General features: G+C 38.8%; 1 protein-coding gene across 1 annotated transcript in view; it reads right to left on the minus strand.

The window, feature by feature from the left end:
- Positions 1 to 8,759: 8,759 nt before the first annotated feature.
- The window catches only part of odad2 (outer dynein arm docking complex subunit 2), a 94,181-nt gene continuing 80,599 nt past the window's right edge, over positions 8,760 to 22,341 (minus strand). Inside the window, exons 18-19 of the mRNA XM_056255533.1 lie at positions 21,904 to 22,125; positions 8,760 to 8,984 (exon numbers count right to left, since the gene is read on the minus strand). Coding sequence (XP_056111508.1) covers positions 8,871 to 8,984; positions 21,904 to 22,125 — 336 coding nt within the window. The 3' untranslated portion in view covers positions 8,760 to 8,870. The remainder of the gene's footprint in view (positions 8,985 to 21,903; positions 22,126 to 22,341) is intronic.

The raw sequence follows: 22,341 nt of genomic DNA on the forward strand, positions 1-22,341 counted from the left end.
ATTTGTTAAAATCATTGGGCCTTGTGGAAAATATAAACTGTTGAACAATTACACCTATTAGAGATTGTTAAAAGTGATTCAATCAGTGTTTTTCAAATGACCTTAGCACAAGTCACAGTGTGTACACTCTCAGCAGCTTTTCCACACATACTTAAGGCCATTACTGTGTCCAACCTGAATGGCATTAGTGTCTTTCATGCTGGCAAACACAATGTCTTGAAGAATAATTGTGTGTTGAGCTGTTGGTTAATTTTTTCCCCACCTTTCCTTTCTTTCTCAAGCAGTGTTTTTCTTTTAAAGACGGTTTCCTAAAATACATCAATGCCTGTGAAGTATGCGTGTCGTGTTTTGTTTAGTAATCTACTGGGTCGCCTGGCTCTGTGTTTTGGCACGCTGTTATCTTTTCAGGTTGCACTGTTTTCAGAGGTAATACTGTTCCTTTTTTGAAGTGGCTGCTTATTCGTGTGGTTGGTGTATTGAGGTTGGACGCTTCGTGACCTCATATTAAGAAGCTTGTGTGCATGCTGACAAAGCAGAGTTTATTTTAGATTTCAGGAGAACAAAGGAACTTTCGATATAACATTACATAGAGCACATTTAGACATGGTGCCATTATGTGATTTACAGATAGCATTATGAGCAACTAGCAGCAGTACATCAAATATGTAAAAACCATAAAAGATTGTGGCACATATAAGGATGATTGGCAGCAGTTTGATATATCCGGTCCGATCAGTTACCACCACCTTCTCCTGCTGTGTAAAAATCCAAAGCAAAAAGCTCCCATTACACTGCCTCGAACACACTATATGAGCAGAAAAAAATCTGATAATCATCAGCAGTTGGCCTGCTGCTGTACTCCCTCTGTCTGTCTTTTTCCGTCTCGGTCTCGACCTCCTCTCTCTTTCTCTCACCCATGTTGGGTGCTGAGAGCTTGATGAACACATCCTGATGAAAAGTCAAGGATAATATCATTCTTGGTCCAAAGCCACAAGTCTCCCAGGTAGGTTTAGAACCCAGAAAGGAGAAGGTCTGTGCTGCTCTAGATCTTATACATGTCCTAGTGCTTAATGTGTGTGTGTGTGAGATAGGTAAGGTATAGTATATACATTTATAACTGGTTGCTATCATATATCAGACTCATTTATTGGCATAATTTTTTCTATAATAATATAAGAAACCCAGTAGAATACAATCCTACATTTAATGGGTTTATTTCAATTAATTTGTTTTTGGAGTCTACAGCTCTATATATTGATGTATAATTTGTGTGTATGTATGCCGTTATGAACGCTATCAAACGTAAAGTTAGGTCTTTTTTTATTTTATTGGGTGATTTTTACGAGTGCTAAACCCTACCCTCACCTGTGTGTTGAGCAATGTGATTCGAGAAAGATGAGAGTAACAAGTGCAACCGATCGGAGAGAGAAGCTGAGAGATAGTAAAGAAGTTGTTTAATCAATCATTTGTCGTATTAAAACATTGAATTGTGCATAGTAACAAGTGTAAGACATGCAAGTTTTGAATTAGAATTATTTTGTTTCAAAGAATTATTTTGTTCTCCGTGTATGTTTGCCCGACATAGCGGCCTTCATTCTTTAGCGGTACGGATCTATAATACAGACTGTTTCAAGTTATTCTAAAGAAAACTGGTGCAAGACACTTGATTGCTTTGTGGTTTATTGATCCGTTGAGGACCATGTAGTGCCCAGATTAATGCGGGAGACATTTACATTCAATCATTTAGCAGACGCTTTTATCCAAAGCGACTTACAAATGAGGAGAGCAATAAGAAATCAAACCCACAATAGGGCAACAATATGTGACCATGAACCACAAAACCAGTCACAAGGGTCAATTTTTTTAAATTGAGATTTATACATCATCTGAAAGCTGAATAAATAAGCTTTCCATTGATTTGGTTTGTTAGGATAGGGCAATATTTGGCTGAGATACCACTATTTGAAAATCTGGAATCTGAGGGTGCAAAAAAATCGAAACATTGAGAAAATCACCTTTAACGTTTGGGATGCTACCACAAGGCACAGTTCACTTGCAGAACGCAAGCTTCTGGAGGAAACATAGATCTGAAGTAGTGAGTTTAGGTATAGGGGTGCAGAGCAGAGCCAGTGGTTGTTCTGTAGGCAAACATCAGTGCCTTGAATTTGATGAGAGCGGCAACTGGCAACCAGTGCACATTGATGAAGAGAGGTGTGACATGCGCTCTCTTCGGCTTCTTAAAAACCACTCTTGCTGCAGCATTCTGGATCAGTTGCAGAGGTTTGACAGTGCATGCTGGAAGGCCTGCCAAGAGAGCAAAAATGCTGGATAGAACAAGAGCCCAGACAGGGAGTTGTAGAAAGGGCCTGATCTTTCTAATGTTCTATAAGGCAAATCTGCAGTTCTAGCAATGTGGTCTTTGAAATTTAACTGATCATTAATCACAACTGGCTGTTCTGGATGGAGTTATGGTTGACGAACCAAGCTGAATGGTTGTAATGAAGTGTTGGCTTGGCAGAGACCACAAGCACTTCTGTCTTTGCAAGGTTGAGTTGAAGGTGGTGGTCCTTCATCCAGCAAGAATTGTCTGTCAGGGAGGCTGAGATGTGAGCAGCTGTGATCATCTGGCTGGAATGAGAGGTAGGGTTGTGTGTCATCTGCATAGCAGTGATAGGAAAGAAACATGTTTCTGAATGACAGATCCTAGTGATGACATGTAGATGATGAAGAGAAGTGGTCCATGCACTGAGGCCTGAGGCAACCCAGTAGCTAGATGTTGTGACACCCTACACGACAACCTAAAGAACCTACATGAGAGGTAAGACTTGAACCATTGAAGTACGGTTTCTGAGATTCTCTTTCGTCATGAGGGTTAACAGGAGGATCTGGTGGTTAACTATGTCAAAAGCAGCATACAGGCTATAAGGGAGTCTGTGGCACGTCTTCAGAGAATGTGAGTGAAGGGGCCAGTTTGTTGTTTCTAAGGCCACCACGTACTCCGGCCTAACTTTGTGCCGTAGGCACATATGGTTTAAACCTGTGCCGTGTCCTTCATAATTAAATGAAAGACAGGTAGAGGGACCTACAAATATAATACAATACAATACAATACAATACAATACAATACAATACAATACAATACAATACAATACAATACAATACAATCTTTGACTCTTTCTGCAGGTTATATTGTTAAGCCCGTAGGTGGCATAGATAACGTTTTTTATGAATGAGTCATTGAATCATTTACTCAAATGATTTGTTCAAATCACAGGAAAGTGCTTCTTCTGGAATCACATACTCTCTGAGTTGGAACTTCTTTTGAATAAGTAATTACTTTGTGTCTGTTCTATATAGTATGAATGAAATCCGGACATACGTGTTCATATAGTATGAATGAAATCCGGACGTATGTGTTGTCATTTTCTTGTGACCTACAGCATAATTTGAGTCACTTCACTGACATTCAAAAATCCTCTCTCGTGGCCTCATGGTCATGGGATAGTGATGTGTGGGCACTTCAGAATCTTTCTTGCCAGAAGTATTAGTTTTTCAGGTCATTTTTCACCTACTGTTTTATGAATACTGTGAATTTGGACATACTATTTACACATACTGTTTTTCATCTATTTAGTATAGTATGCATTTTTGCAGCCACTGTCTTTATGTGTGAGTCACTGAATTGTTCACTCAACTGATTTGTTAAAAAAAAAACTACTTAATTTAGAAACGATAATAAACAAAGCCTTTAAGCCTCTGCTGGCTTAGTTGCTTCATCAATGGGTAGAAATAATGCAAAAGTAATAATCCCATTGGCTAGCAGTCATCGCCCACATTTTGATTTAGCAAATCAATTCTGGTGAATGTAGAAAATGTGATTAATATTCATGAGCCCAACAGTCTCCCTGGCAACAATCCAATCTAGCGAAAAGATTACACATTTTTTTACTATTAATGCTGCTAAACAGATTAAACATTTTACATTTTGGTAAGATTTAATGAGATTTTAATCTTCTGATTATTGTTAATGTTGACCATGTACACAAAAAAAATCATACTTGTTAGTTCTAATTCTTAAAGCTTTATCATAAAAACGCTCGAATAATGATGTTACTTAAAGGTTAAGTTGTTTTGCTTTCAATTATACAATACCACATATTCTTAAAAGTTTTCTGATAATTCTTATGCCCCTGGTTGATTTCGTACTACAGGTGATTTTTCCTATTATAATAAATCTGTGTACTCCATAAAGTATGTTATAAGCATGGCCTGTCAGTACCAATGCAGTCTTTATTAAAGTCATTGAGCTCTTTATAGGGGACAGGTCTGAAAGCCGACCCAGACACTGTGGTATTTGTGCACTCATTTTTCTGTTTATTTATTGTTAGGCCAGCTAGTTATTTACACTTTATGGATGGGAATGTCAGAATTCATTTGAGGCAATTAAACCGTTTAAGAGAAAAAGAGACAGAGGGAGGGAACTGGAGCAATAAGGAGAGAGTGAGTGAGCAAACCAAAACCATCTAGTTATGGAAAGGCATTACAAGACATATTTAACCTTTGAGAGCGTATTACATTTTGAGGGTTTGTGACCACAAAAGAACAGAAACTTACCACTTTGTTGCAACAAACTGTGTGAACTAGTGCATGTATGTGTGTAAAAAAAAAAAAAAAAAACTAAATTCTCTAAAAAGCAAGCCAGATCTTTGGTTTGTGTACTAAGTGAACACGCACTTCAAGTTTATTTTCACAGCCGTGATGCTCGGCTCCCCATTTGGCTTTATATTAAAACACAGCCTTCTTGTCCTCTTGAAGAGAAAACAAAGCCACTTCTGATATTTGGAAGAAAATTTTACTAGTCATTAGTTTCTTTATGAAGAATTCTAACCCACTGCCTAGGGAGCTGTGCGGGAACCTTCCACTTCAAACAGACGCGTTTCATTTTCACAAAAAATAGCACATGCGCAAGCACTTGCATTACATCGCTCCATCCCAGCACGACCTTAAGTAAACACACTGAATTATGATTTTATACAAATGAGACTGTATTCCAATGTAATTCAATCAAAATCTAATAAGGAAAAGGTTCCTGGTTGTTTTGATGAGGTCATATTTCTCGGTGAGGGCAGAGATGGAGGTTTAGGCGAAGCATGACCGCAACATTTCTCAGCGTATTTCCCTCCCTACTGATTTCCAAATATTAAGGGCTCAACTGGTAATTGTGTGTGTATGTGGTGACAAAACCTCTTATTAGCTTTGAATAATTTTCTTGATCAAATAACAGATCCAAGTAAAGCGCTTTCAGGATACTTTGAAACCCATGTTTTTTCCCCTCTCGCTCAAAGGGAAAACTTCAGATTTCAGGTAGCTATCAGTATTTTTAAAAAACAAAAGTATGGCTGGATAAGAAGTGAACTGAAGTTTGAACATGCTTAGGCAGTGCGGTTAAGAGCGGTCTGCACTTTTGAGCTGACTGGGCAGGAAGACAGACGCTAGAGCACTAATTCTCATCCCAATGACTTAAACATGTCCTCTGTCCTCAACTCACCATCCCATGAATTCCTGTCCTTCAGTCAAACACGCAACATTTGTTTAATGACGTTAGTTAGGCATGTCCTACTAGTCATCAACCTCAGAGAGAGAGAAACAGAGAGAGACAGAGATGGATGAAGGGGTGAAGTAAAAAAAGAAGGGTAGCGGTTGTAACATCTGCACTGCTTGGGTTTAAAAGGGCCTTATTTATTTTTGGTGATCAGAGTCGTATACTCAGAAGACAATGATTCTCATTTAGAGTCTCTTAGTTTATAGTCTGTTGAAGTAAACTGCACTTAGCCATACATGATAGACTCAACACAGGAGAATCAAGGATGACAAATGCGGAGCCACAGGAAATCAGTTGTAATCAAGCTCGATATTGATTCCAAAATTCAAATATTCAGTTCCATTTGTCTCCTACTTTCTGTCTTTAAATGACATTTACTGTAGAAAGAATTTTTTTTTGGGTGGTTATCCCCACAAATGTGGGTCTGATTTCACTTCAACAAGATGCTGTCCTGCTCCCTCACGCAAAAAAATATGGGTAAGATGACAATAAGGTCCCATTAGATAGCATAATGAATTAACTAACATCAACCAACAATGATTCAGTAGCTATTTATTAAACTTTGTAGTTTATAAAAAATACAACTGTTAGGTCATGTTAGCTCAGGTCTATTAATGTTACAGGAGGTAACAGATAAAACCTTTAACAATGTTATTTTTTTAATAATTCGTAAATATTGAAATGAATATCAACTGAGATTAATAAATGCTTAAGAGATATTTTTCATCGCTAGTTAACTAATGAATTTACTTCCCTCCCCCTGTTCCGCCTCCGCTCCACCACACTCGTGGAATCTTGTGTCAGTTTCTGGAGCCTCTGGAATCCACTGGTTAACTTTGTTCTGTCATGAATCCCTTGTGTTTTATGTTTCAGGACTTTTATTTTGAAGTTCTTTTGTCTTGCTGTGCCAATGTTCTCTTCCTGTGGTTTGTTCCTGTTTGCCTTTGGCTGAATCCGAAATCGCCCTCTTATACCCTCAAATAGGGCACTATTTGAGGTGACAGCCATTTGTAGTGGTGTCCGAAACCATAGTAAATGTTGTCGAGTGCACTCATTCTATCCCACAATGCAACGCAATAACCAGTGTACAACCGATGTACACTCAACAGCTGTCTGAATTCACTCACTCGTTTTCATTCACTCCTCCTCAGTATTAATATAGTGAATGAGGGTATAGGGGGCGATTTCGGATTCAGCCTTTGTCTCCATAGTTTCCCTTATTAGTTACCATGATGACTAATCATCTTCACCTGTTCCTTGTTAGCCTCTTGTTACCCAGTGTATTTATACCCCTGTAAAACAGTCCTTGTCTTTAAATCTCAATGTAAAGCTGTGTTTCCTATGTCTTCATGTTTGGGTTATTGCCATTGGCTTCCTGTTTGGATTATCTTTTTGTTTGTGTGTCTATGGAATAAAGACTGCTGGCTAATAGATCCTCACCTCTCCTCGTCCCTGCATAATCATGACACCTGTGCCTGTAAACCTTTTTTGTTGCTCATTAGACAAATAACATTCTGTACCTTAAAAACAAATACATTTGAATAACGTTTATTTAATCTTTAGATATTTATATTTTGCGGGACCGCCGAGTAATTTCATGCATGCTCTGCAAAAGGTAAACACTAAAATATATAATGAAAAAGATGGATGCATAGATGTGTACCCTCTGAATGAGAAATCTGCTTCACAAATCAGGTTGAGAGGTATGATCTTAACATATTTATAATAACAGAACTATTGGAAAAAAAAGTTGCTTAGTGTAGTAATATCTAAATGAATAATTAGTAATATTATTGATTTGACCGCACTGAATTAAAACTTTTCTATAGAGCTGCTTAATAGATGAATTGAACTCATTTCATAATTCATGAACTTAGTTATTACACTGAACTGATTCAAACTGAACAATGTCACTATATTGTCTTTTTTAGAGCAGCTTTATGGCAGAATCGGATTCCGTTTGCACCATTGATCATTATTTCCCTGTCCTGTTCCTTTAAAGCTGCTTGAAACACTCAGTATTGTACAAAGCACTATATAAATAAAGGTGACTTGATTTTATTTAAGTACAAAATATAAATATAGTTGAATCAACCTATCTACAGTAGGTTACACCAACTAAAGTTACGAATCGGGTTCAGATCAGGTAAAAACTTTTTTACAGTGCAGCATTGACATTTGAGTCAAATATAATGTTATATGACAAATTTCCACTGCTTGTTCCACTAGTTTGCGTAATTGTATCTTTGCTTGTTTTTGTTGTTTTGCATTCATTATATCAGGTATAGAAAGTACTGGACATTGGATTGATGCCGATAATATAAAACATGATTATTTTTAAGGATTACATTTTATGGGGCTGTCTGAGCAAAAGGCATGCTGCTGCTGTACTGTTGAGGTGGTCTCATTTTCCTCATACACGCTCCTACTTTTAACAGGCAAAATTAATGAGGACATTGAGAGGAGCCATCACCATATTTTTTCAATAACAAATAATAACGCAAAATACTCCATCTCATCAGGGAACTGCTGCACGTCAATTATGCACAAAATCATATTTACTCAGAAGGGACCTGCTACTGCACTGTTCCAAGTTCTCCAAACATTGTGCCCATTCACGTCACCGCTGATTGAATTTATGAGCATATCATTCACATTAATGGGACTGTCTTTTTCTGCTTGAAACTATCACCAAATCATGTGTGCAAATGTGTTCTTTTGGTTTTATTTTCTCTAAATGTTGTGTATGCTGTCTTCATAACTATTGTGTAGAGCATGTGAGACCATCAGAGAGAGAGAAGAAAGAGGTAGAAAATATGGTGAGTGTTTCTGCTTTAATCAGTAAGCAGTCTTCAATTACAGGGTTGCATGAACTTTTTAAACAAAAGTCACATCACCAGATGTGCCTTTTATTCAGACATCAGTACCTGCTGCATTTGTGAATGTGTTGTATTCATGCTCTAAATCATTTCAGGGAATGCAAACTGTGGAACATTTGGTGTGTACACACATAGAAGAAGAAAGCATTTATATAGAGGGACAAGGGTGATCCATGTTTATGTGGACTCTAAAGAATTAATTAATATCATTTTTAGCTTTAGCTAAATGCTTCCTATTATTACAGAGCTGAAGTAAAATATAAATAAACACACATTGGTCATCACAGCTGATCCATTTATACTCATTGAGTGGGGGTAAAAACAAATTTGTTGCCCTCTTCGGTTGAGATTGGGAGGAAGATTATATCTGTGTTGCTTGCGGTCACTTTTTACCCATATTTAGCCTTCTCATTGGCCAGTGCCAGGCGTCGAATGTTGGCCACACAGCTGGCTGCCGCCTCCTGTAGGATCTCGTCCGTGGATCCGATCATGACGAGGAGGAGCTGTGACGGAGAGAGGAACATGTCAGAAACAGCCATCATAACAATCCAATAATGAAAACGCTGGCCAACATTCTCCTTTCATTAGACAGAACGAAAACCGCATAGCTACAATAACAGTCATTCACGAAGGCTTCTTACAAGCAGTTCTTTCCTGGGGCTTGAAGGAGACATCTAATCTGTTATTAAGCTATAAATGCAACTGTTTGCACACTGCAGACTTTTGCCAGAGGAGTTTACAGCTCCTGCGGCTGCCAAGGCTCGCTGCCTACTGGATGGCACGGTACTGTGCCAGCTCATTAACTCACATATCAGTGTGTTTAGTTATGTTGAGAGAGCGAGGCAAGAGGTAGAAAGTGAGAATATGGCACAGAACCTTTGTGTGAGTGGAGTATATTAGCAGAATTGTGTTTGTTACAGTAATGAATAGGTTTAGTAGTTGTTTATAAACTCTCCTCTGAACATTTGGCCATGTACAAAACCACACAGTCTGGCCGAACCCTCCCTCAGATCCAAGGTCATATCAGATCCCTCCACTTTAGCCTTGTTCTTGTTTAGCCTCTTTTTATCCTTGTTCTCAAAAACGGGTTGCCTGACTCTAAAAAAGTCCACTTTCCAGAACATTCTGGCTATATATTAAAATGTTTCCTTCTATTGTACAATGAGAGTTACTTATTATACTGTCACACAAAGTGTACCTAAAGGGTTGAGTTTTGTGCCAATGCCACACTGTGGTTAAGTTATACAACACTAGTGCAATGCCCGTGCAAAATCTGTTTTTAGTAATTGTTGGTTTGGTATGTTTGAGTTGCTGAATAGCCTATGCTACTATTACACAGGAGCCTAAACTCTGAGAAAACGATAACGTTAAGCAGACCAGAATAAAATATAATATTCAGAATTAAACAGTGCTGACTTACAGATTCAGTTAACATCCACAAATGAATAAGCGCAGCGATTCAGGGCAGGTTCAGACCTTGGCTGGAGCAGCTACACAGTGAACTCAGAGAAAATGCTACGCTTGAGCAAACAGTTGGTGAATAGGCTACTACAAATGATGGCCGTGAATAAAATATAATATTCAGATATTTTTAACCACAACCCTCTAATGTCAGAATGTTTATTTTGGGGAGTGGCCACTCAGTGTGCAGTGTGGAGGGGGAGTGGCTACTCAGTGTGCAGTGTGGAGGGGGAGTGGCCACTCAGTGTGCAGTGTGGAGGGGGAGTGGCCACTCAGTGTGCAGTGTGGAGGGGGAGTGGCCACTCAGTGTGCAGTGTGGAGGGGGAGTGGCCACTCAGTGTGCAGTGTGGAGGGGGAGTGGCTACTCAGTGTGCAGTGTGGAGGGGGAGTGGCCACTCAGTGTGCAGTGTGGAGGGGGAGTGGCCACTCAGTGTGCAGTGTGGAGGGGGAGTGGCCACTCAGTGTGCAGTGTGGAGGGGGAGTGGCTACTCAGTGTGCAGTGTGGAGGGGGAGTGGCCACTCAGTGTGCAGTGTGGAGGGGGAGTGGCCACTCAGTGTGCAGTGTGGAGGGGGAGTGGCCACTCAGTGTGCAGTGTGAGCCAGAGTGGCCAGCGGCTAGAGCGGCAAAAGCCAATGTGTGCTTCTTTTACTGATATATTTACCGATATCTTTTGCATTTCTAATCCTAACAACGTCAAACTCGGCACTGCACTTACTCGTGCCCTTAGCAAGACACCTGTCAAGTTTGAAATCCATCGGATTAACTGTTCGAGAGATAAGTGAATAACAGATATACCCGTTCAAAATCAGTTTTTGTGTGTGTTTTTAGTAATTGTTGGTTTGGTGTGTTTGAGTGCTTATTGTTACAATTACACAGCAAAAGTTGTGACATTTTTATTTGTGCATGGCAGAAAGCAAATACTGATACTGACATAATGACACAATAACAATGGAAAATTGAACAACATGGTTGCAAAACAATTTATAATGGTGATATTAGGTGACATGTATTTGGGTATCTGTGTACAGGTAGCAGGAGTTTATTTATTTTTTTATTTTTTTTATTGGTTGCAGGAGTTTAGATTAGATTAGATTAGATTTACATTAGTGCAGTGAGGATTACAATTATAGAGACAATGAAAGGCAGTTAGCGTCTTTTATGTTTAGTTGGTGAATAGCATAGGCTACTATTACACAGTAGCGATAATGTTAAGCATACCAGAATAAAATATAATATTCAGATATTTTTAAACCACAACCCTCTAATGTCAGAATGTTTCTTTTTAAACCACAACCTTCTAAACATCATCTAAACATCTTCAATGTGTGCTTCTTTTACCGAGATATGCGAATAACAGACACACAGACAGACGTTTCTGTAATTTATAGATAGATGTATGTGTGTCTGTGTATAGGCTATATTATATTTATATATAATGTATATTATACGTGTGTGTACTGTATATTATTTAATCGCGATTAATCGATTTGACAGTATGTATGTGCAAAATCAGTTTTTGTGTGTGTTTTTAGTAATTGTTGGTTTGGTGTGTTTGAGTGCTCATTGTTACAATTACACAGCAAAAGTTCAGTGACATTTTTATTTGTGCATGGTTGAAAGCAAATACTGATACTGACATAATGACATACAGTATATATGGAAAATTGAACAACATAACTAACTACTGACAACTAACTACTTCTGAATAACTACAATATTCAGAAGTAAACACAACAGTGTAGCTGATTTAGGCCGTGTGTCCACCAAAGCGTTTTTAGGCAGCTGAAAACGCTAGACGCTCTGCTGAAAACGCCTAGCTGTGAGCGCATGAGAGCGTTTTGGAAGCGCAGCGTTTTTTCCGTTGAGACGTTTCGTTGCTATGATACAGAATATCCGCAGCACAGTTTACTTAACTGATTTCGCAGGTAATTTGTTTCATACTAAAAAATATTTTTTCATCCATTTTGTTCGGTTTGCTCTGCTGGTTGATGTCGTTGTACAGAAAGAATGTTGTGACAGTTGGTCGGTGTGATATTAGTCCCGCCCCTCCTCCACTGTGATTGGACGGTTGGTGAAAAGTGACAGTGATGAGCGCTGCGTTTTATCCAAAAGTTGAACATTTTTCAACTCTCGGCGACCAGTAAAAACGCCGGGCGCTCAGCGCTTCAGCGTGTAAAAAACGCCGAACGCTCAGCGCTTGAGCGTTAAATACACAGTCAGCGCCTCGTTGCACTCATGGCGTTTAAAAAACGCGGCGCTCCCATTGAAAACAATTGAAAACGTACGCCTGGCGCGAGTAAAAACGCTTTGGTGGACACACGGCCTAAATGTTTAGCTGACAGAATGTTTATTTTTAAACCACAACTTCAATGTGTGCTGCTTTTACCGATATATTTAACAATATCTTTTGCATTTCTAATCCAAACAACGTCAAACTCGGCACTCCACTTACTCGTGCCCTTAGCAAGACACCTGTCAAGTTTGAAATCCAACGGACTAACGGTTCGAGAGATATTCAATTAAAAGACAGACAAACGTTCATGTAATTCATAGATAGATGGTATAATGCAGTTGTCGGAGGAGAGAGAGAGACAGACATACAGAAAGACTAGTTATAATTTGTGTTCATAAATCTAAATAAACACAAACTGTGGGCAAACACACTGGCACAAGTATTAAAAATCTGTTATGTGTTTATGTGCGTCCTTCAATACAGTACCAATAGGAGGTCATTCATTGAGCTTCATCCAGTACATTTAGGCCAGACATTTTACTTTACCAAGCAGGCCTTGGTCAAATCAGACTCGCAGGTCTTTTTGATTTGATACAAATATATTGTGAATAAATGAATTAATAATTATATTAAATAGTCAACACAGTCTGTTCATTTATTCAGCATTTCAAAATTCTGGCTGATAGCAAAACTGTGAGTCAATGATTATTCATGTTATGGCCGATAACCAATAAATGGCCAATATTAAAATTTTATACAATACTGAAATATAAATAAAACAAAAATAATACATAAATCAGTCAATTTTAAATGCATTTTAAGTTATAATGTACATGTATAAAAATGGATATTCAATTTGAGATTTGCTAAAAATTACAATTAACAATGTTTTTAAATTATTAGTGTTTTAACTTTGTGAGCATTAAATGACAGCAGTGTAAAAAAAAAGTATAAGTGTAAAAAAAAAAAAACCCAAAAACCTATCACTTTATTTTACAAACCCGTTTCACATGTTCATTCTTTTGACTTAAAGCTGCAGTCCGTAGCTTTTTTGGGGTAAAAATGATCCAAAATACATATTTGAGAAAATACATAACCAGCCAGTGTTCAAAACTATCTGCTTGCCTTAGCTCGATTCAAAGCGGTAAGCTTGTAATAATGTTTTTAATTTCAGCGGTACTGGTGGATTTCCACGGAAGATTTGAGCATGTCTTTGCGTCATTACGTCACATCTGTACACATAAAGGAGGAGTCTCGGCTAGTAGGCTATGTGTGTGAGGATGTTGGAGGTGGAGATTTATAGCCTTTTCTCACAGCACTTGACCTAATTAAACTTATCAATTTGATGGCGGATCAAGAAAGGTTCAAACGACAATCACCAGTGACAACTAGAGATTCACCCATTGTAAAATGCAAAAGACTTCGGAGTGACTACAGAAAAAAAGAGACTGCAACCGGACCCATGCAAAAACAAGGATAATATCAGAAGAGCATTAAATGTAGTCACGCAATGCTGATGTTGTTAACATTAACAATTTGAGAACAAAGTATAATTTGCACGGTTTTTCGTGATATGATAAGCGATTGTTAGATTTAATCAGCGCGATTTACTGCAATGTCAGAACCAGAACAAAAGTGAATGTTACTTACTTGTTCAGATGACATTTTCCGGTGAAAATTATTATGTTGGTCATACTTCCAAAAAGAATAATCTTTGATTCTGAATGCCAGTATCCACATCGGCGCGGTGACTGACAGCCTCACACTCTCCTCAAACATTGGATTCATCCGCGCTGTGCCGTGTCGAGAGTGTTGAAGTACAACTCACGTAAAGTTTATAATTCTGCGAATGACTGCAATTGCAGATTTCGAACAGAGATGGCGACAAAGAGGAAAAACTGCGGACTGCAGCTTTAATATTATCTTATATTACCCAGTACTTTCATCGGTAAGTACACTGTAAATACACGTACGAGCATGTACTGTGAAATAAACTGAAACTAAGAACCGATGGTAACGCTTCCTTTTACAGTCCTGTTACCCATGTACTTACTATGTACTTATTATAGTAATTATAATTACTGGGTAATAACTAGGTACTAACCCTGAACCTACCCCTAACCCATGTACTTACCATATATTAGCCAGTACTTTCTAGGTAAGTACACTGTAAGTACATGTAAGTACTGTACTGTTAAAGGAAGCGTTACCGAACCGATAACCAACATGACACCAATATAAAGTACAGTTCATCCCTAAAATTATGTCTAAATCAGTATCAGTGCTTGTGGATTTGGCTGTCAGTATAAAGTGTAAAGTGTGTTAGAGCAAAGTTTGATCTCTTTTCATGTTATACACACACACACACCAAGTTTATATATAGACAACACTGAGCCAACAGAGACAAGCAAGACATTTCCAGAATTCCCTGCTAAAAGTTCAATAGTGAAGAATAAACAGATGGAAAAACTAATGTTCTATCTGTGAGCTCCACCAGATTCCTGAACTGAACTGACATGCACAACAAACTGGGAAAAACCATCTCTCCTCCTGTAGAGTCTTTATTTGTTAAAACCGCTTCCAAGTTCTTTACATAATTTCAGGCTGAATGTATCAGTTATCATGTTCAGCTGGGATTTGCCGTTTTAAAATAGATCCCAAAACACCTCGAATAGGCGAACGGATGCAAGCACGAGGCCGCAGCAACATGCCAGCACGTTCAGACAAGCTGCTTTTTGTGAGCAGTCAGAGGATGCCCGCGACAGGGTCAGCCACCGTTTGCCAGAACTCATAGAGTGTTATTCAGCCGTGGCCAGACAGGGGCTCCTAGGGCCTGGAGCGGAGCCTCAGATAAGCACTGCTCTCTGTCTACCCCTGCCCCTCTCTGCTCTCCCAGCTGGTTTCTCAACAGACTATAATAGCCCACTTGTTAAAAACTCCCAAACCTCAGTAACATGATAACTTGCCTCATGTTTGAAAAATGAATGAGAGCCTCTAAGACTTTCTTCTGTCTTATACACCGCAAGAGTGGGAGGATCCTGACCTCCAGGAAGGTAGAGTGAGAACATGTTTTCCCAGGCTTCTCATTCAGTACAAGCACATGTACATAAGTTCTCACACATGTACGCATGCTTGCACACACATGCTATGTCACGCATGTAGGTGTTGCGGTGTTAAGTGCAGCAGCGGTAAGCTGCCGTTTCCTGAGGAGAAAGGCCCCCCGTTCACCCGCCTCTCCTTGTTCTCATCCTCTTTCACTCTTTACCTATTTCACTTTCCTTCACCATTCACACCATTGCTGGACTATAGAACCCAGTTTTAAATGTCTTGTGTCCTAAATGACCTGTGAAATTGTTGTTGTGATCTGCACACAAAATAAACATACAACAGATTTATTTCAGTTTCAGTAAACAAATATACAAATGTTTTATATCTGTTTCAGTAAAACACTTTTATTTCAGTTTTAGTAATTTAAGTACTTAAAACTTAGTTAGTGACCAAGGCAACATTTCTACGTTTTTCATTTAATATTTTTATTTTATTTTATTTAAGCTCAAAATACTGAAATTTGTATTAGTTTAAGTTAACAACAAATAACAACACTGGCCTGAAACTGTATTTACACATTATGAGAGATACAGTTTATTCTAAGCAAAATGGACATTACAACTGAAATAGTGAAATTAATTGAAATCTAATCAAATATGGAATTGAAATGAAACAAGATTAAACTGAATTGGGACATCTGTATAAATACCCAGCCCTCCTTTATATAAGAGGACATTTACTGATGTGCTTATTTATATGTAAATAAGCAAAAGAAGATGCATCTCTTCTTTCCTTTCTACTGTTTTGGGTTGCATTTCTCCAAACCTTTGCATCACCCTTTTGCCCCTATTATTATTATTATTTTTTATTCTTATGACTTGCTAAGAAAACTGCTTTTCACACTGATCTTAGCCTTGGGTTATCATTGCTCTAAACCCTGCTTTTATCCCTGGATAAAGGAACGTTTCAAACTTGTAATTTAGAAACCGTGCAGATGTTAACCCCACATTGCGGTGCCAAACTTGTAGAGTGTGAAACAATGCAGCCAATCGCGTCCCTCTTTTCACGTGTCTTGTACAGTCAAACAAACACCACATGCTGTACAGTAGGGAAAAATGTCAAATAGTGACAGAAAACACAACTATCGAAGTGAAGAAGAGACCGTTTAATTTTTACCTTTATAGTCAGAAAAGTCCATAAACTTGATAGACAAATATGCAAATAAGAACATTAACCCCAGGGTTTGGGAATGTAAGTCTGAAACGGTAGCTTATAAAAACCCAGGGTTTAGAATAACCCAAGTGTGAAAAGCCCTAAAGTCTTAAAGCTGTTCATGTCATCTAAACACATCTCTTAAAACTTTTTCTACTCTCACACCTGAGGTACCCTGCATTCCTCACCTCAGACGAAACAGAGGGTCGAGTCATGCTGTTTCAAGACATAAAACACTGCAAACTTCAGACACATGCTACAGTAGCCAGATCAGAGCGCTCAGCGAGAGAGTGAGAGAGAAAGAGAGAGTGAAGGGAGACTGAATAGCCTGAGTGTGTATAAGGACGTCATCTGCTTGCCATATCCACAACAGCTTTAACCTGCTACACACAGACCATGACTAAAAGGAAACGCATGGAATATTTCTACAGGTCGAGACTGAATCATGCTCTTTTTATATCTCTCCTTCATATTTTGCACATTTATGCTCATTTGCATGCAATGCAAACACATCAACAGCACAAAAGGGAAAACATACAGGCTCAGGACAGTAGCAAAATCAGAGGACTTTCACACATGTCAAGCGCAGGTTCGCAGTCCACAAAAAATTACTAGGATCTGGCAACTCGCACCAGTTGGAATCCTCTCTGATGAAAATGGCAGATAATTACAGTTTGTATTTTGTAATTTGTTTCGCAAAGGTATTTTTGCCTATGAAAGGAGTTCTTTAATAGAAAAATCTAGCTAAAGCTGTCTGCGAGGATTTATGGTTTCAACAAACAATCTGTAAAGCTGTGGCGGTGTGCTGGAGGGAAAGGGAGAACGGATGAAAAGAGTTTTCTGTGCATCAGCCACAACGTCGAGGCACATCCGAATGAAAGCTTTGAGATACTGAGCGTATGTCAAATCAAACGGAGCGTGTTTAATTGACACATGCTACAGGACGCTCATACACACAACATGTTGAACATGTCTTTCAGAGATCAGCAAACCTAGCCATATTAGTTCTCAAGTGGGCTGAACTTTCATACGTCTGTTTTCTGAGGTGTAACACACTTGTAAAATCACAAAAAGGCTTTTGTTTCAGAACCCATTTAAAATGTTCTTTCATATTTTATGAAATATTCAAATGGAATATTAAAAGTTGTTTTTTTGAGTCTAAATAATTTGTGTAAAAAGTGTAAAGGCAGAAATTGGAGAGGCTGGAGGGTGCTGAGACCATCTCTAATGTATTTTCCAGTGTGAAATATTTTCTTCTCAATGCTTAATTTCCTCTGCTAAAGCTTAGGGGACTGAGTTCTACACCATTAAGAACGTCAAGCAGCAAAGTTACAGACAGAACATAAGTCTGAGAGGGCACAGTATGCAAAGTGAGAAAGGGAGAGAGAGCGAAGGAAATCATTACAGCTCTAAGCTGTTGGGTGTACAAGAGCTTCTGACTCTGAAATACGATTGCAATAATAGCAAGAGGCAGTCTTGAGTTTTACACCCCTTCATAAATTAGATTGCAGTGCAGACATCGTTCCCCGATAAACTCTCTCTCGAAACCCATTTACAATGGTAGGAAATATTGTTTTAACACGTCTTCTGTCACATTAGCCTATATATCATATTTTAAATGTATGGTTGTGCTCAGGTTGAAGCAGAAAATGTGTCAATCAGAACAAGTGATGGCACAATTGAAGGCTGGTTGGTGCAACACATGTGCTGTCCAGTTTTTGTCATTGCTTGAACCGGGCAAAAAAACATGCGCCTTAACGACTTTTGCAAATTGGACATTACTCTTTTGGAACATCCAAAGTTCAGTCCAGCCTCCAATTATGGGCTGAACTGAACCACATTCACGGCACCAACACATCAGACTACAGCACACCATTAAAGGAACATGGGAAAAAATATTTGGCTGCAACACGACAACCACTCTCATAATTTATATCCAGTTGTTATTGGGGGTGTGGGGGAGGCTTTTAACTGTATGTACAAGCACTTAAACAGTTTTCTCATGTGAAAATCTCATTGGGAAAGCAAAATGTGGTTCAATTTGAATATTGGCAAAACATGTTATTTTTTCCGCCCAAACTGAATTGCAGTGTACATGGCAAAAATAAAATGTCATACATCTTTTATTGAAGAATACGTAGTTCACTAGTGTTAACTGCAAGCACATTCGTCAGATACAAAGTATTTGGGGTCTAGGTTTAGTCCAGTCTGAGTAAATGAAGGTTGTTGGTTTAGGTTACAAAAGACCTCCTAGACTTGCACTGTCAGAAAAAAAGTGCAAAAATAGTATCTCTAGACTAGAGGTACATCAGCTTGTCACTGGGGGAGTACCCTTAAAGGGACAACTTAACTATCTACCCCTAAAAGATATGCATAGTTGTACATTTTAATATGTACTAAGGTACTACTATAAATCTTTCAGGGAAAATAATATAAAAGATGTCCCTTTAAGGCTACTGCATCAGTGACAAGCTGTTGTACCTGCAGCTGAATAGCTTGTTTAGGGGTTGTGCTAATCACTAGATAAGTTACATTATAGAGTTATATCATCCCTAACAAAAAGTAAGTTTATACTGTACTTCAAGTTAATTTATTAAAGTAAAAAAACAAGTAAAGTTCAAGTATATTTTTAAGTATACTTTATACTTTATCAATCTAGAAGTATACTTGTAAGTGTACAATTTCAATACTATCAGGGACTAAATTGGCCCACTTTTTAGTGTATAAAAGTATACTTTTAAGTATACTTTAAGTGTAACTATAATTTACAACTACGTTTTTCGTTTGAACTGTATACTACAAGTGAACTTATAAGTATATTGATAGTTTACTAGTTAAATTCTTGTAGCACATTGTTTAGTTTTTAAAAAGTAGACAAGTATAAACTAGTTTAGTAGTTTTATACTGCAAGTATACTTGTAAGGTTTCTTTAAGTTAACTAACTTAAACATTATACTTATTTATATACACTCACCTAAAGGATTATTAGGAACAACATACTAATACTGTGTTTGACCCCCTTTCGCCTTCAGAACTGCCTTAATTCTATGTGGCATTGATTCAACAAGGTGCTGAAAGCATTCTTTAGAAATGTTGGCCCATATTGATAGGATAGCATCTTGCAGTTGATGGAGATTTGTGGGATGCACATCCAGGGCACGAAGCTCCCGTTCCACCACATCCCAAAGATGCTCTATTGGGTTGAGATCTGGTGACTGTGGGGGCCATTTTAGTACAGTGAACTCATTGTCATGTTCAAGAAACCAATTTGAAATGATTCGAGCTTTGTGACATGGTGCATTATCCTGCTGGAAGTAGCCATCAGAGGATGGGTACATGGTGGCCATAAAGGGATGGACATGGTCAGAAACAATGCTCAGGTAGGCCGTGGCATTTAAACGATGTCCAATTGGCACTAAGGGGCCTAAAGTGTGCCAAGAAAACATCCCCCACACCATTACACCACCACCACCAGCCTGCACAGTGGTAACAAGGCATGATGGATCCATGTTCTCATTCTGTTTACGCCAAATTCTGACTCTACCATCTGAATGTCTCAACAGAAATCGAGGCTCATCAGACCAGGCAACATTTTTCCAGTCTTCAACTGTCCAATTTTGGTGAGCTCTTGCAAATTGTAGCCTCTTTTTCCTATTTGTAGTGGAGATGAGTGGTACCCGGTGGGGTCTTCTGCTGTTGTAGCCCATCCGCCTCAAGGTTGTGCGTGTTGTGGCTTCACAAATGCTTTGCTGCATACCTCGGTTGTAACGAGTGGTTATTTCAGTCAAAGTTGCTCTTCTATCAGCTAGAATCAGTCGGCCCATTCTCCTCTGACCTCTAGCATCAACAAGGCATTTTCGCCCACAGGACTGCCGCATACTGGATGTTTTTCCCTTTTCACACCAATTTTTGTAAACCCTAGAAATGGTTGTGGCACCGTCTGGCACCAACAACCATGCCACGCTCAAAATTGCTTAAATCACCTTTCTTTCCCATTCTGACATTCAGTTTGGAGTTCAGGAGATTGTCTTGACCAGGACCACACCCCTAAATGCATTGAAGCAACTGCCATGTGATTGGTTGATTAGATAATTGTATTAATGAGAAATTGAACAGGTGTTCCTAATAATCCTTTAGGTGAGTGTATATATATATATTTTGCATTAAGTACTACTATGTTCCTACAGTATTTAGGTATTCATTTTTATGCTTAAAATACATTTAACTGTAATTTAACTCTTTCCCCGCCAGTGTTTTAACAAAAAACAGTTGCCAGTCAGCACCAGCATTTCGGATCATTTGCATAGAATTTTCATGGCCCCCAGATTATTTTGTTGTATGAATATCTAAACATGCAAAATATCAAAAGAAACAGAGCCTCTGCTTAATATATATATATATTCTAGCTTCATGGATTCTTTTTTTATCAACACTTGAATGTAGGCAAGTTTCATAAAAAATGCAACATTTTGAGCGGAGAAAAATCACGTTTTTGTAAAAGACTATGACCGGAAAAAGTATAATAGGGGCACTTTAACTATAATGATAACAAAGATAAATACTGTAAAACATGTATTGCTCATTGTTAGTTAATGTTAGTTAATGGATTAATCGTAAAGTGTTACTGATCCATTAGGTTTAGCAGTTGCAGTCTAGACCTGTCATTCTAACAGCCACATCTTGAAATGCTTGATTTTTTGGCATTAGTGGAGAGCATTTTTCCCTAAATAACCCTGTAAGCACTACAATAAAACCTACATCACACCTAACACATAAATCTTTTTAGTTACTTGTAAATTGAGCAATTATTACGGAAAGTTTTAAAGTCCATGTAAGGCATTGTTGTCTAACATAGTGTGTATCTTTTGATTTGAGTGCCATATTGAGTGGATTCCAGAAACTGCCACTCAGAAAGTATCCCAGCAGTGTTCTGTCACTCCAGACCAGTCTGCCCTGGCCAAAGTCATGCCACAGTCACATTCTGCTCCTTCTTCCCAGCAGCTTGCTGAGCAACCGTTCCCCGCGCAACAGTCTTTCAATGCTCATCAGCCCTGGCATGCTAGGGCACAGGGGATAACTGGGGGGTGGCGGAGTGAAGCTCAGAATACACACTGCTGTTTGCTTTACTGAATTCCCATGACGGTTAGAAAACACTCTTATATCCGCCACCCATCCCCCCCCCACCCCCACAACCCCACAACCCCACAACCCCACAACCCATCACCCCCACCTCACTTCGAAAAATAAGAAAACATGCCTTGTTCTCCAGTCCTCGTTGCTTGAAAATAGTCCAAATACATCCTTTCAAAGCTTATTAGTGATGTTTTCACGTCACACACCGCAGTGTGCCAACTCTGCTTGCACTATGCAAGCTGAGGTTTTTGCGGCTAGCAATGCATAAAAGGAGATGTACAAGCAGGTTATTGGTATGCAAACATATAGAACAAACATAAAGTATGATCAGTACCTTGACCACTCCGTTTTCGTGCATGGTGATGCAGTTGTTAGGGTCTTTAGACAGCTCAAACAGAGCCAGGGCTGTCGCTTGGTGCACCGAAGGGTCATTTGAGCGGAGGTAGCGTACCAGTGGAGCTACAGCTCCAGCCTCCCCAAACGACACACAATTACTTCCCCATGTACAGCAGCAGGCGATGGCTTCCGCTAGGTACCGCCGTAACTTATCGTCCCCCTGTACATCCACACAAAGAGAGAGAGAGAGAGAGAGAGAGAGAGAGACTAATTAAATAAAGTGACAGTTACTTATTTTCAAGTTATTTATTTCCAGTAACAGAAAAAGTATATTACACCTATTGTGAAAAGACTATGTATGAACTTCATAAGGGTCTTATAGGACAATTCCAGAGAAGTTAACTTGTCAATGCGAAACATGGCTGGAGCAGCACTC

Source organism: Rhinichthys klamathensis, unplaced genomic scaffold (assembly GCF_029890125.1).
Source record: "Rhinichthys klamathensis goyatoka isolate OS25496 unplaced genomic scaffold, OSU_Roscu_1.1 h1tg000121l_1, whole genome shotgun sequence".
Taxonomy (NCBI): domain Eukaryota; kingdom Metazoa; phylum Chordata; class Actinopteri; order Cypriniformes; family Leuciscidae; genus Rhinichthys; species Rhinichthys klamathensis.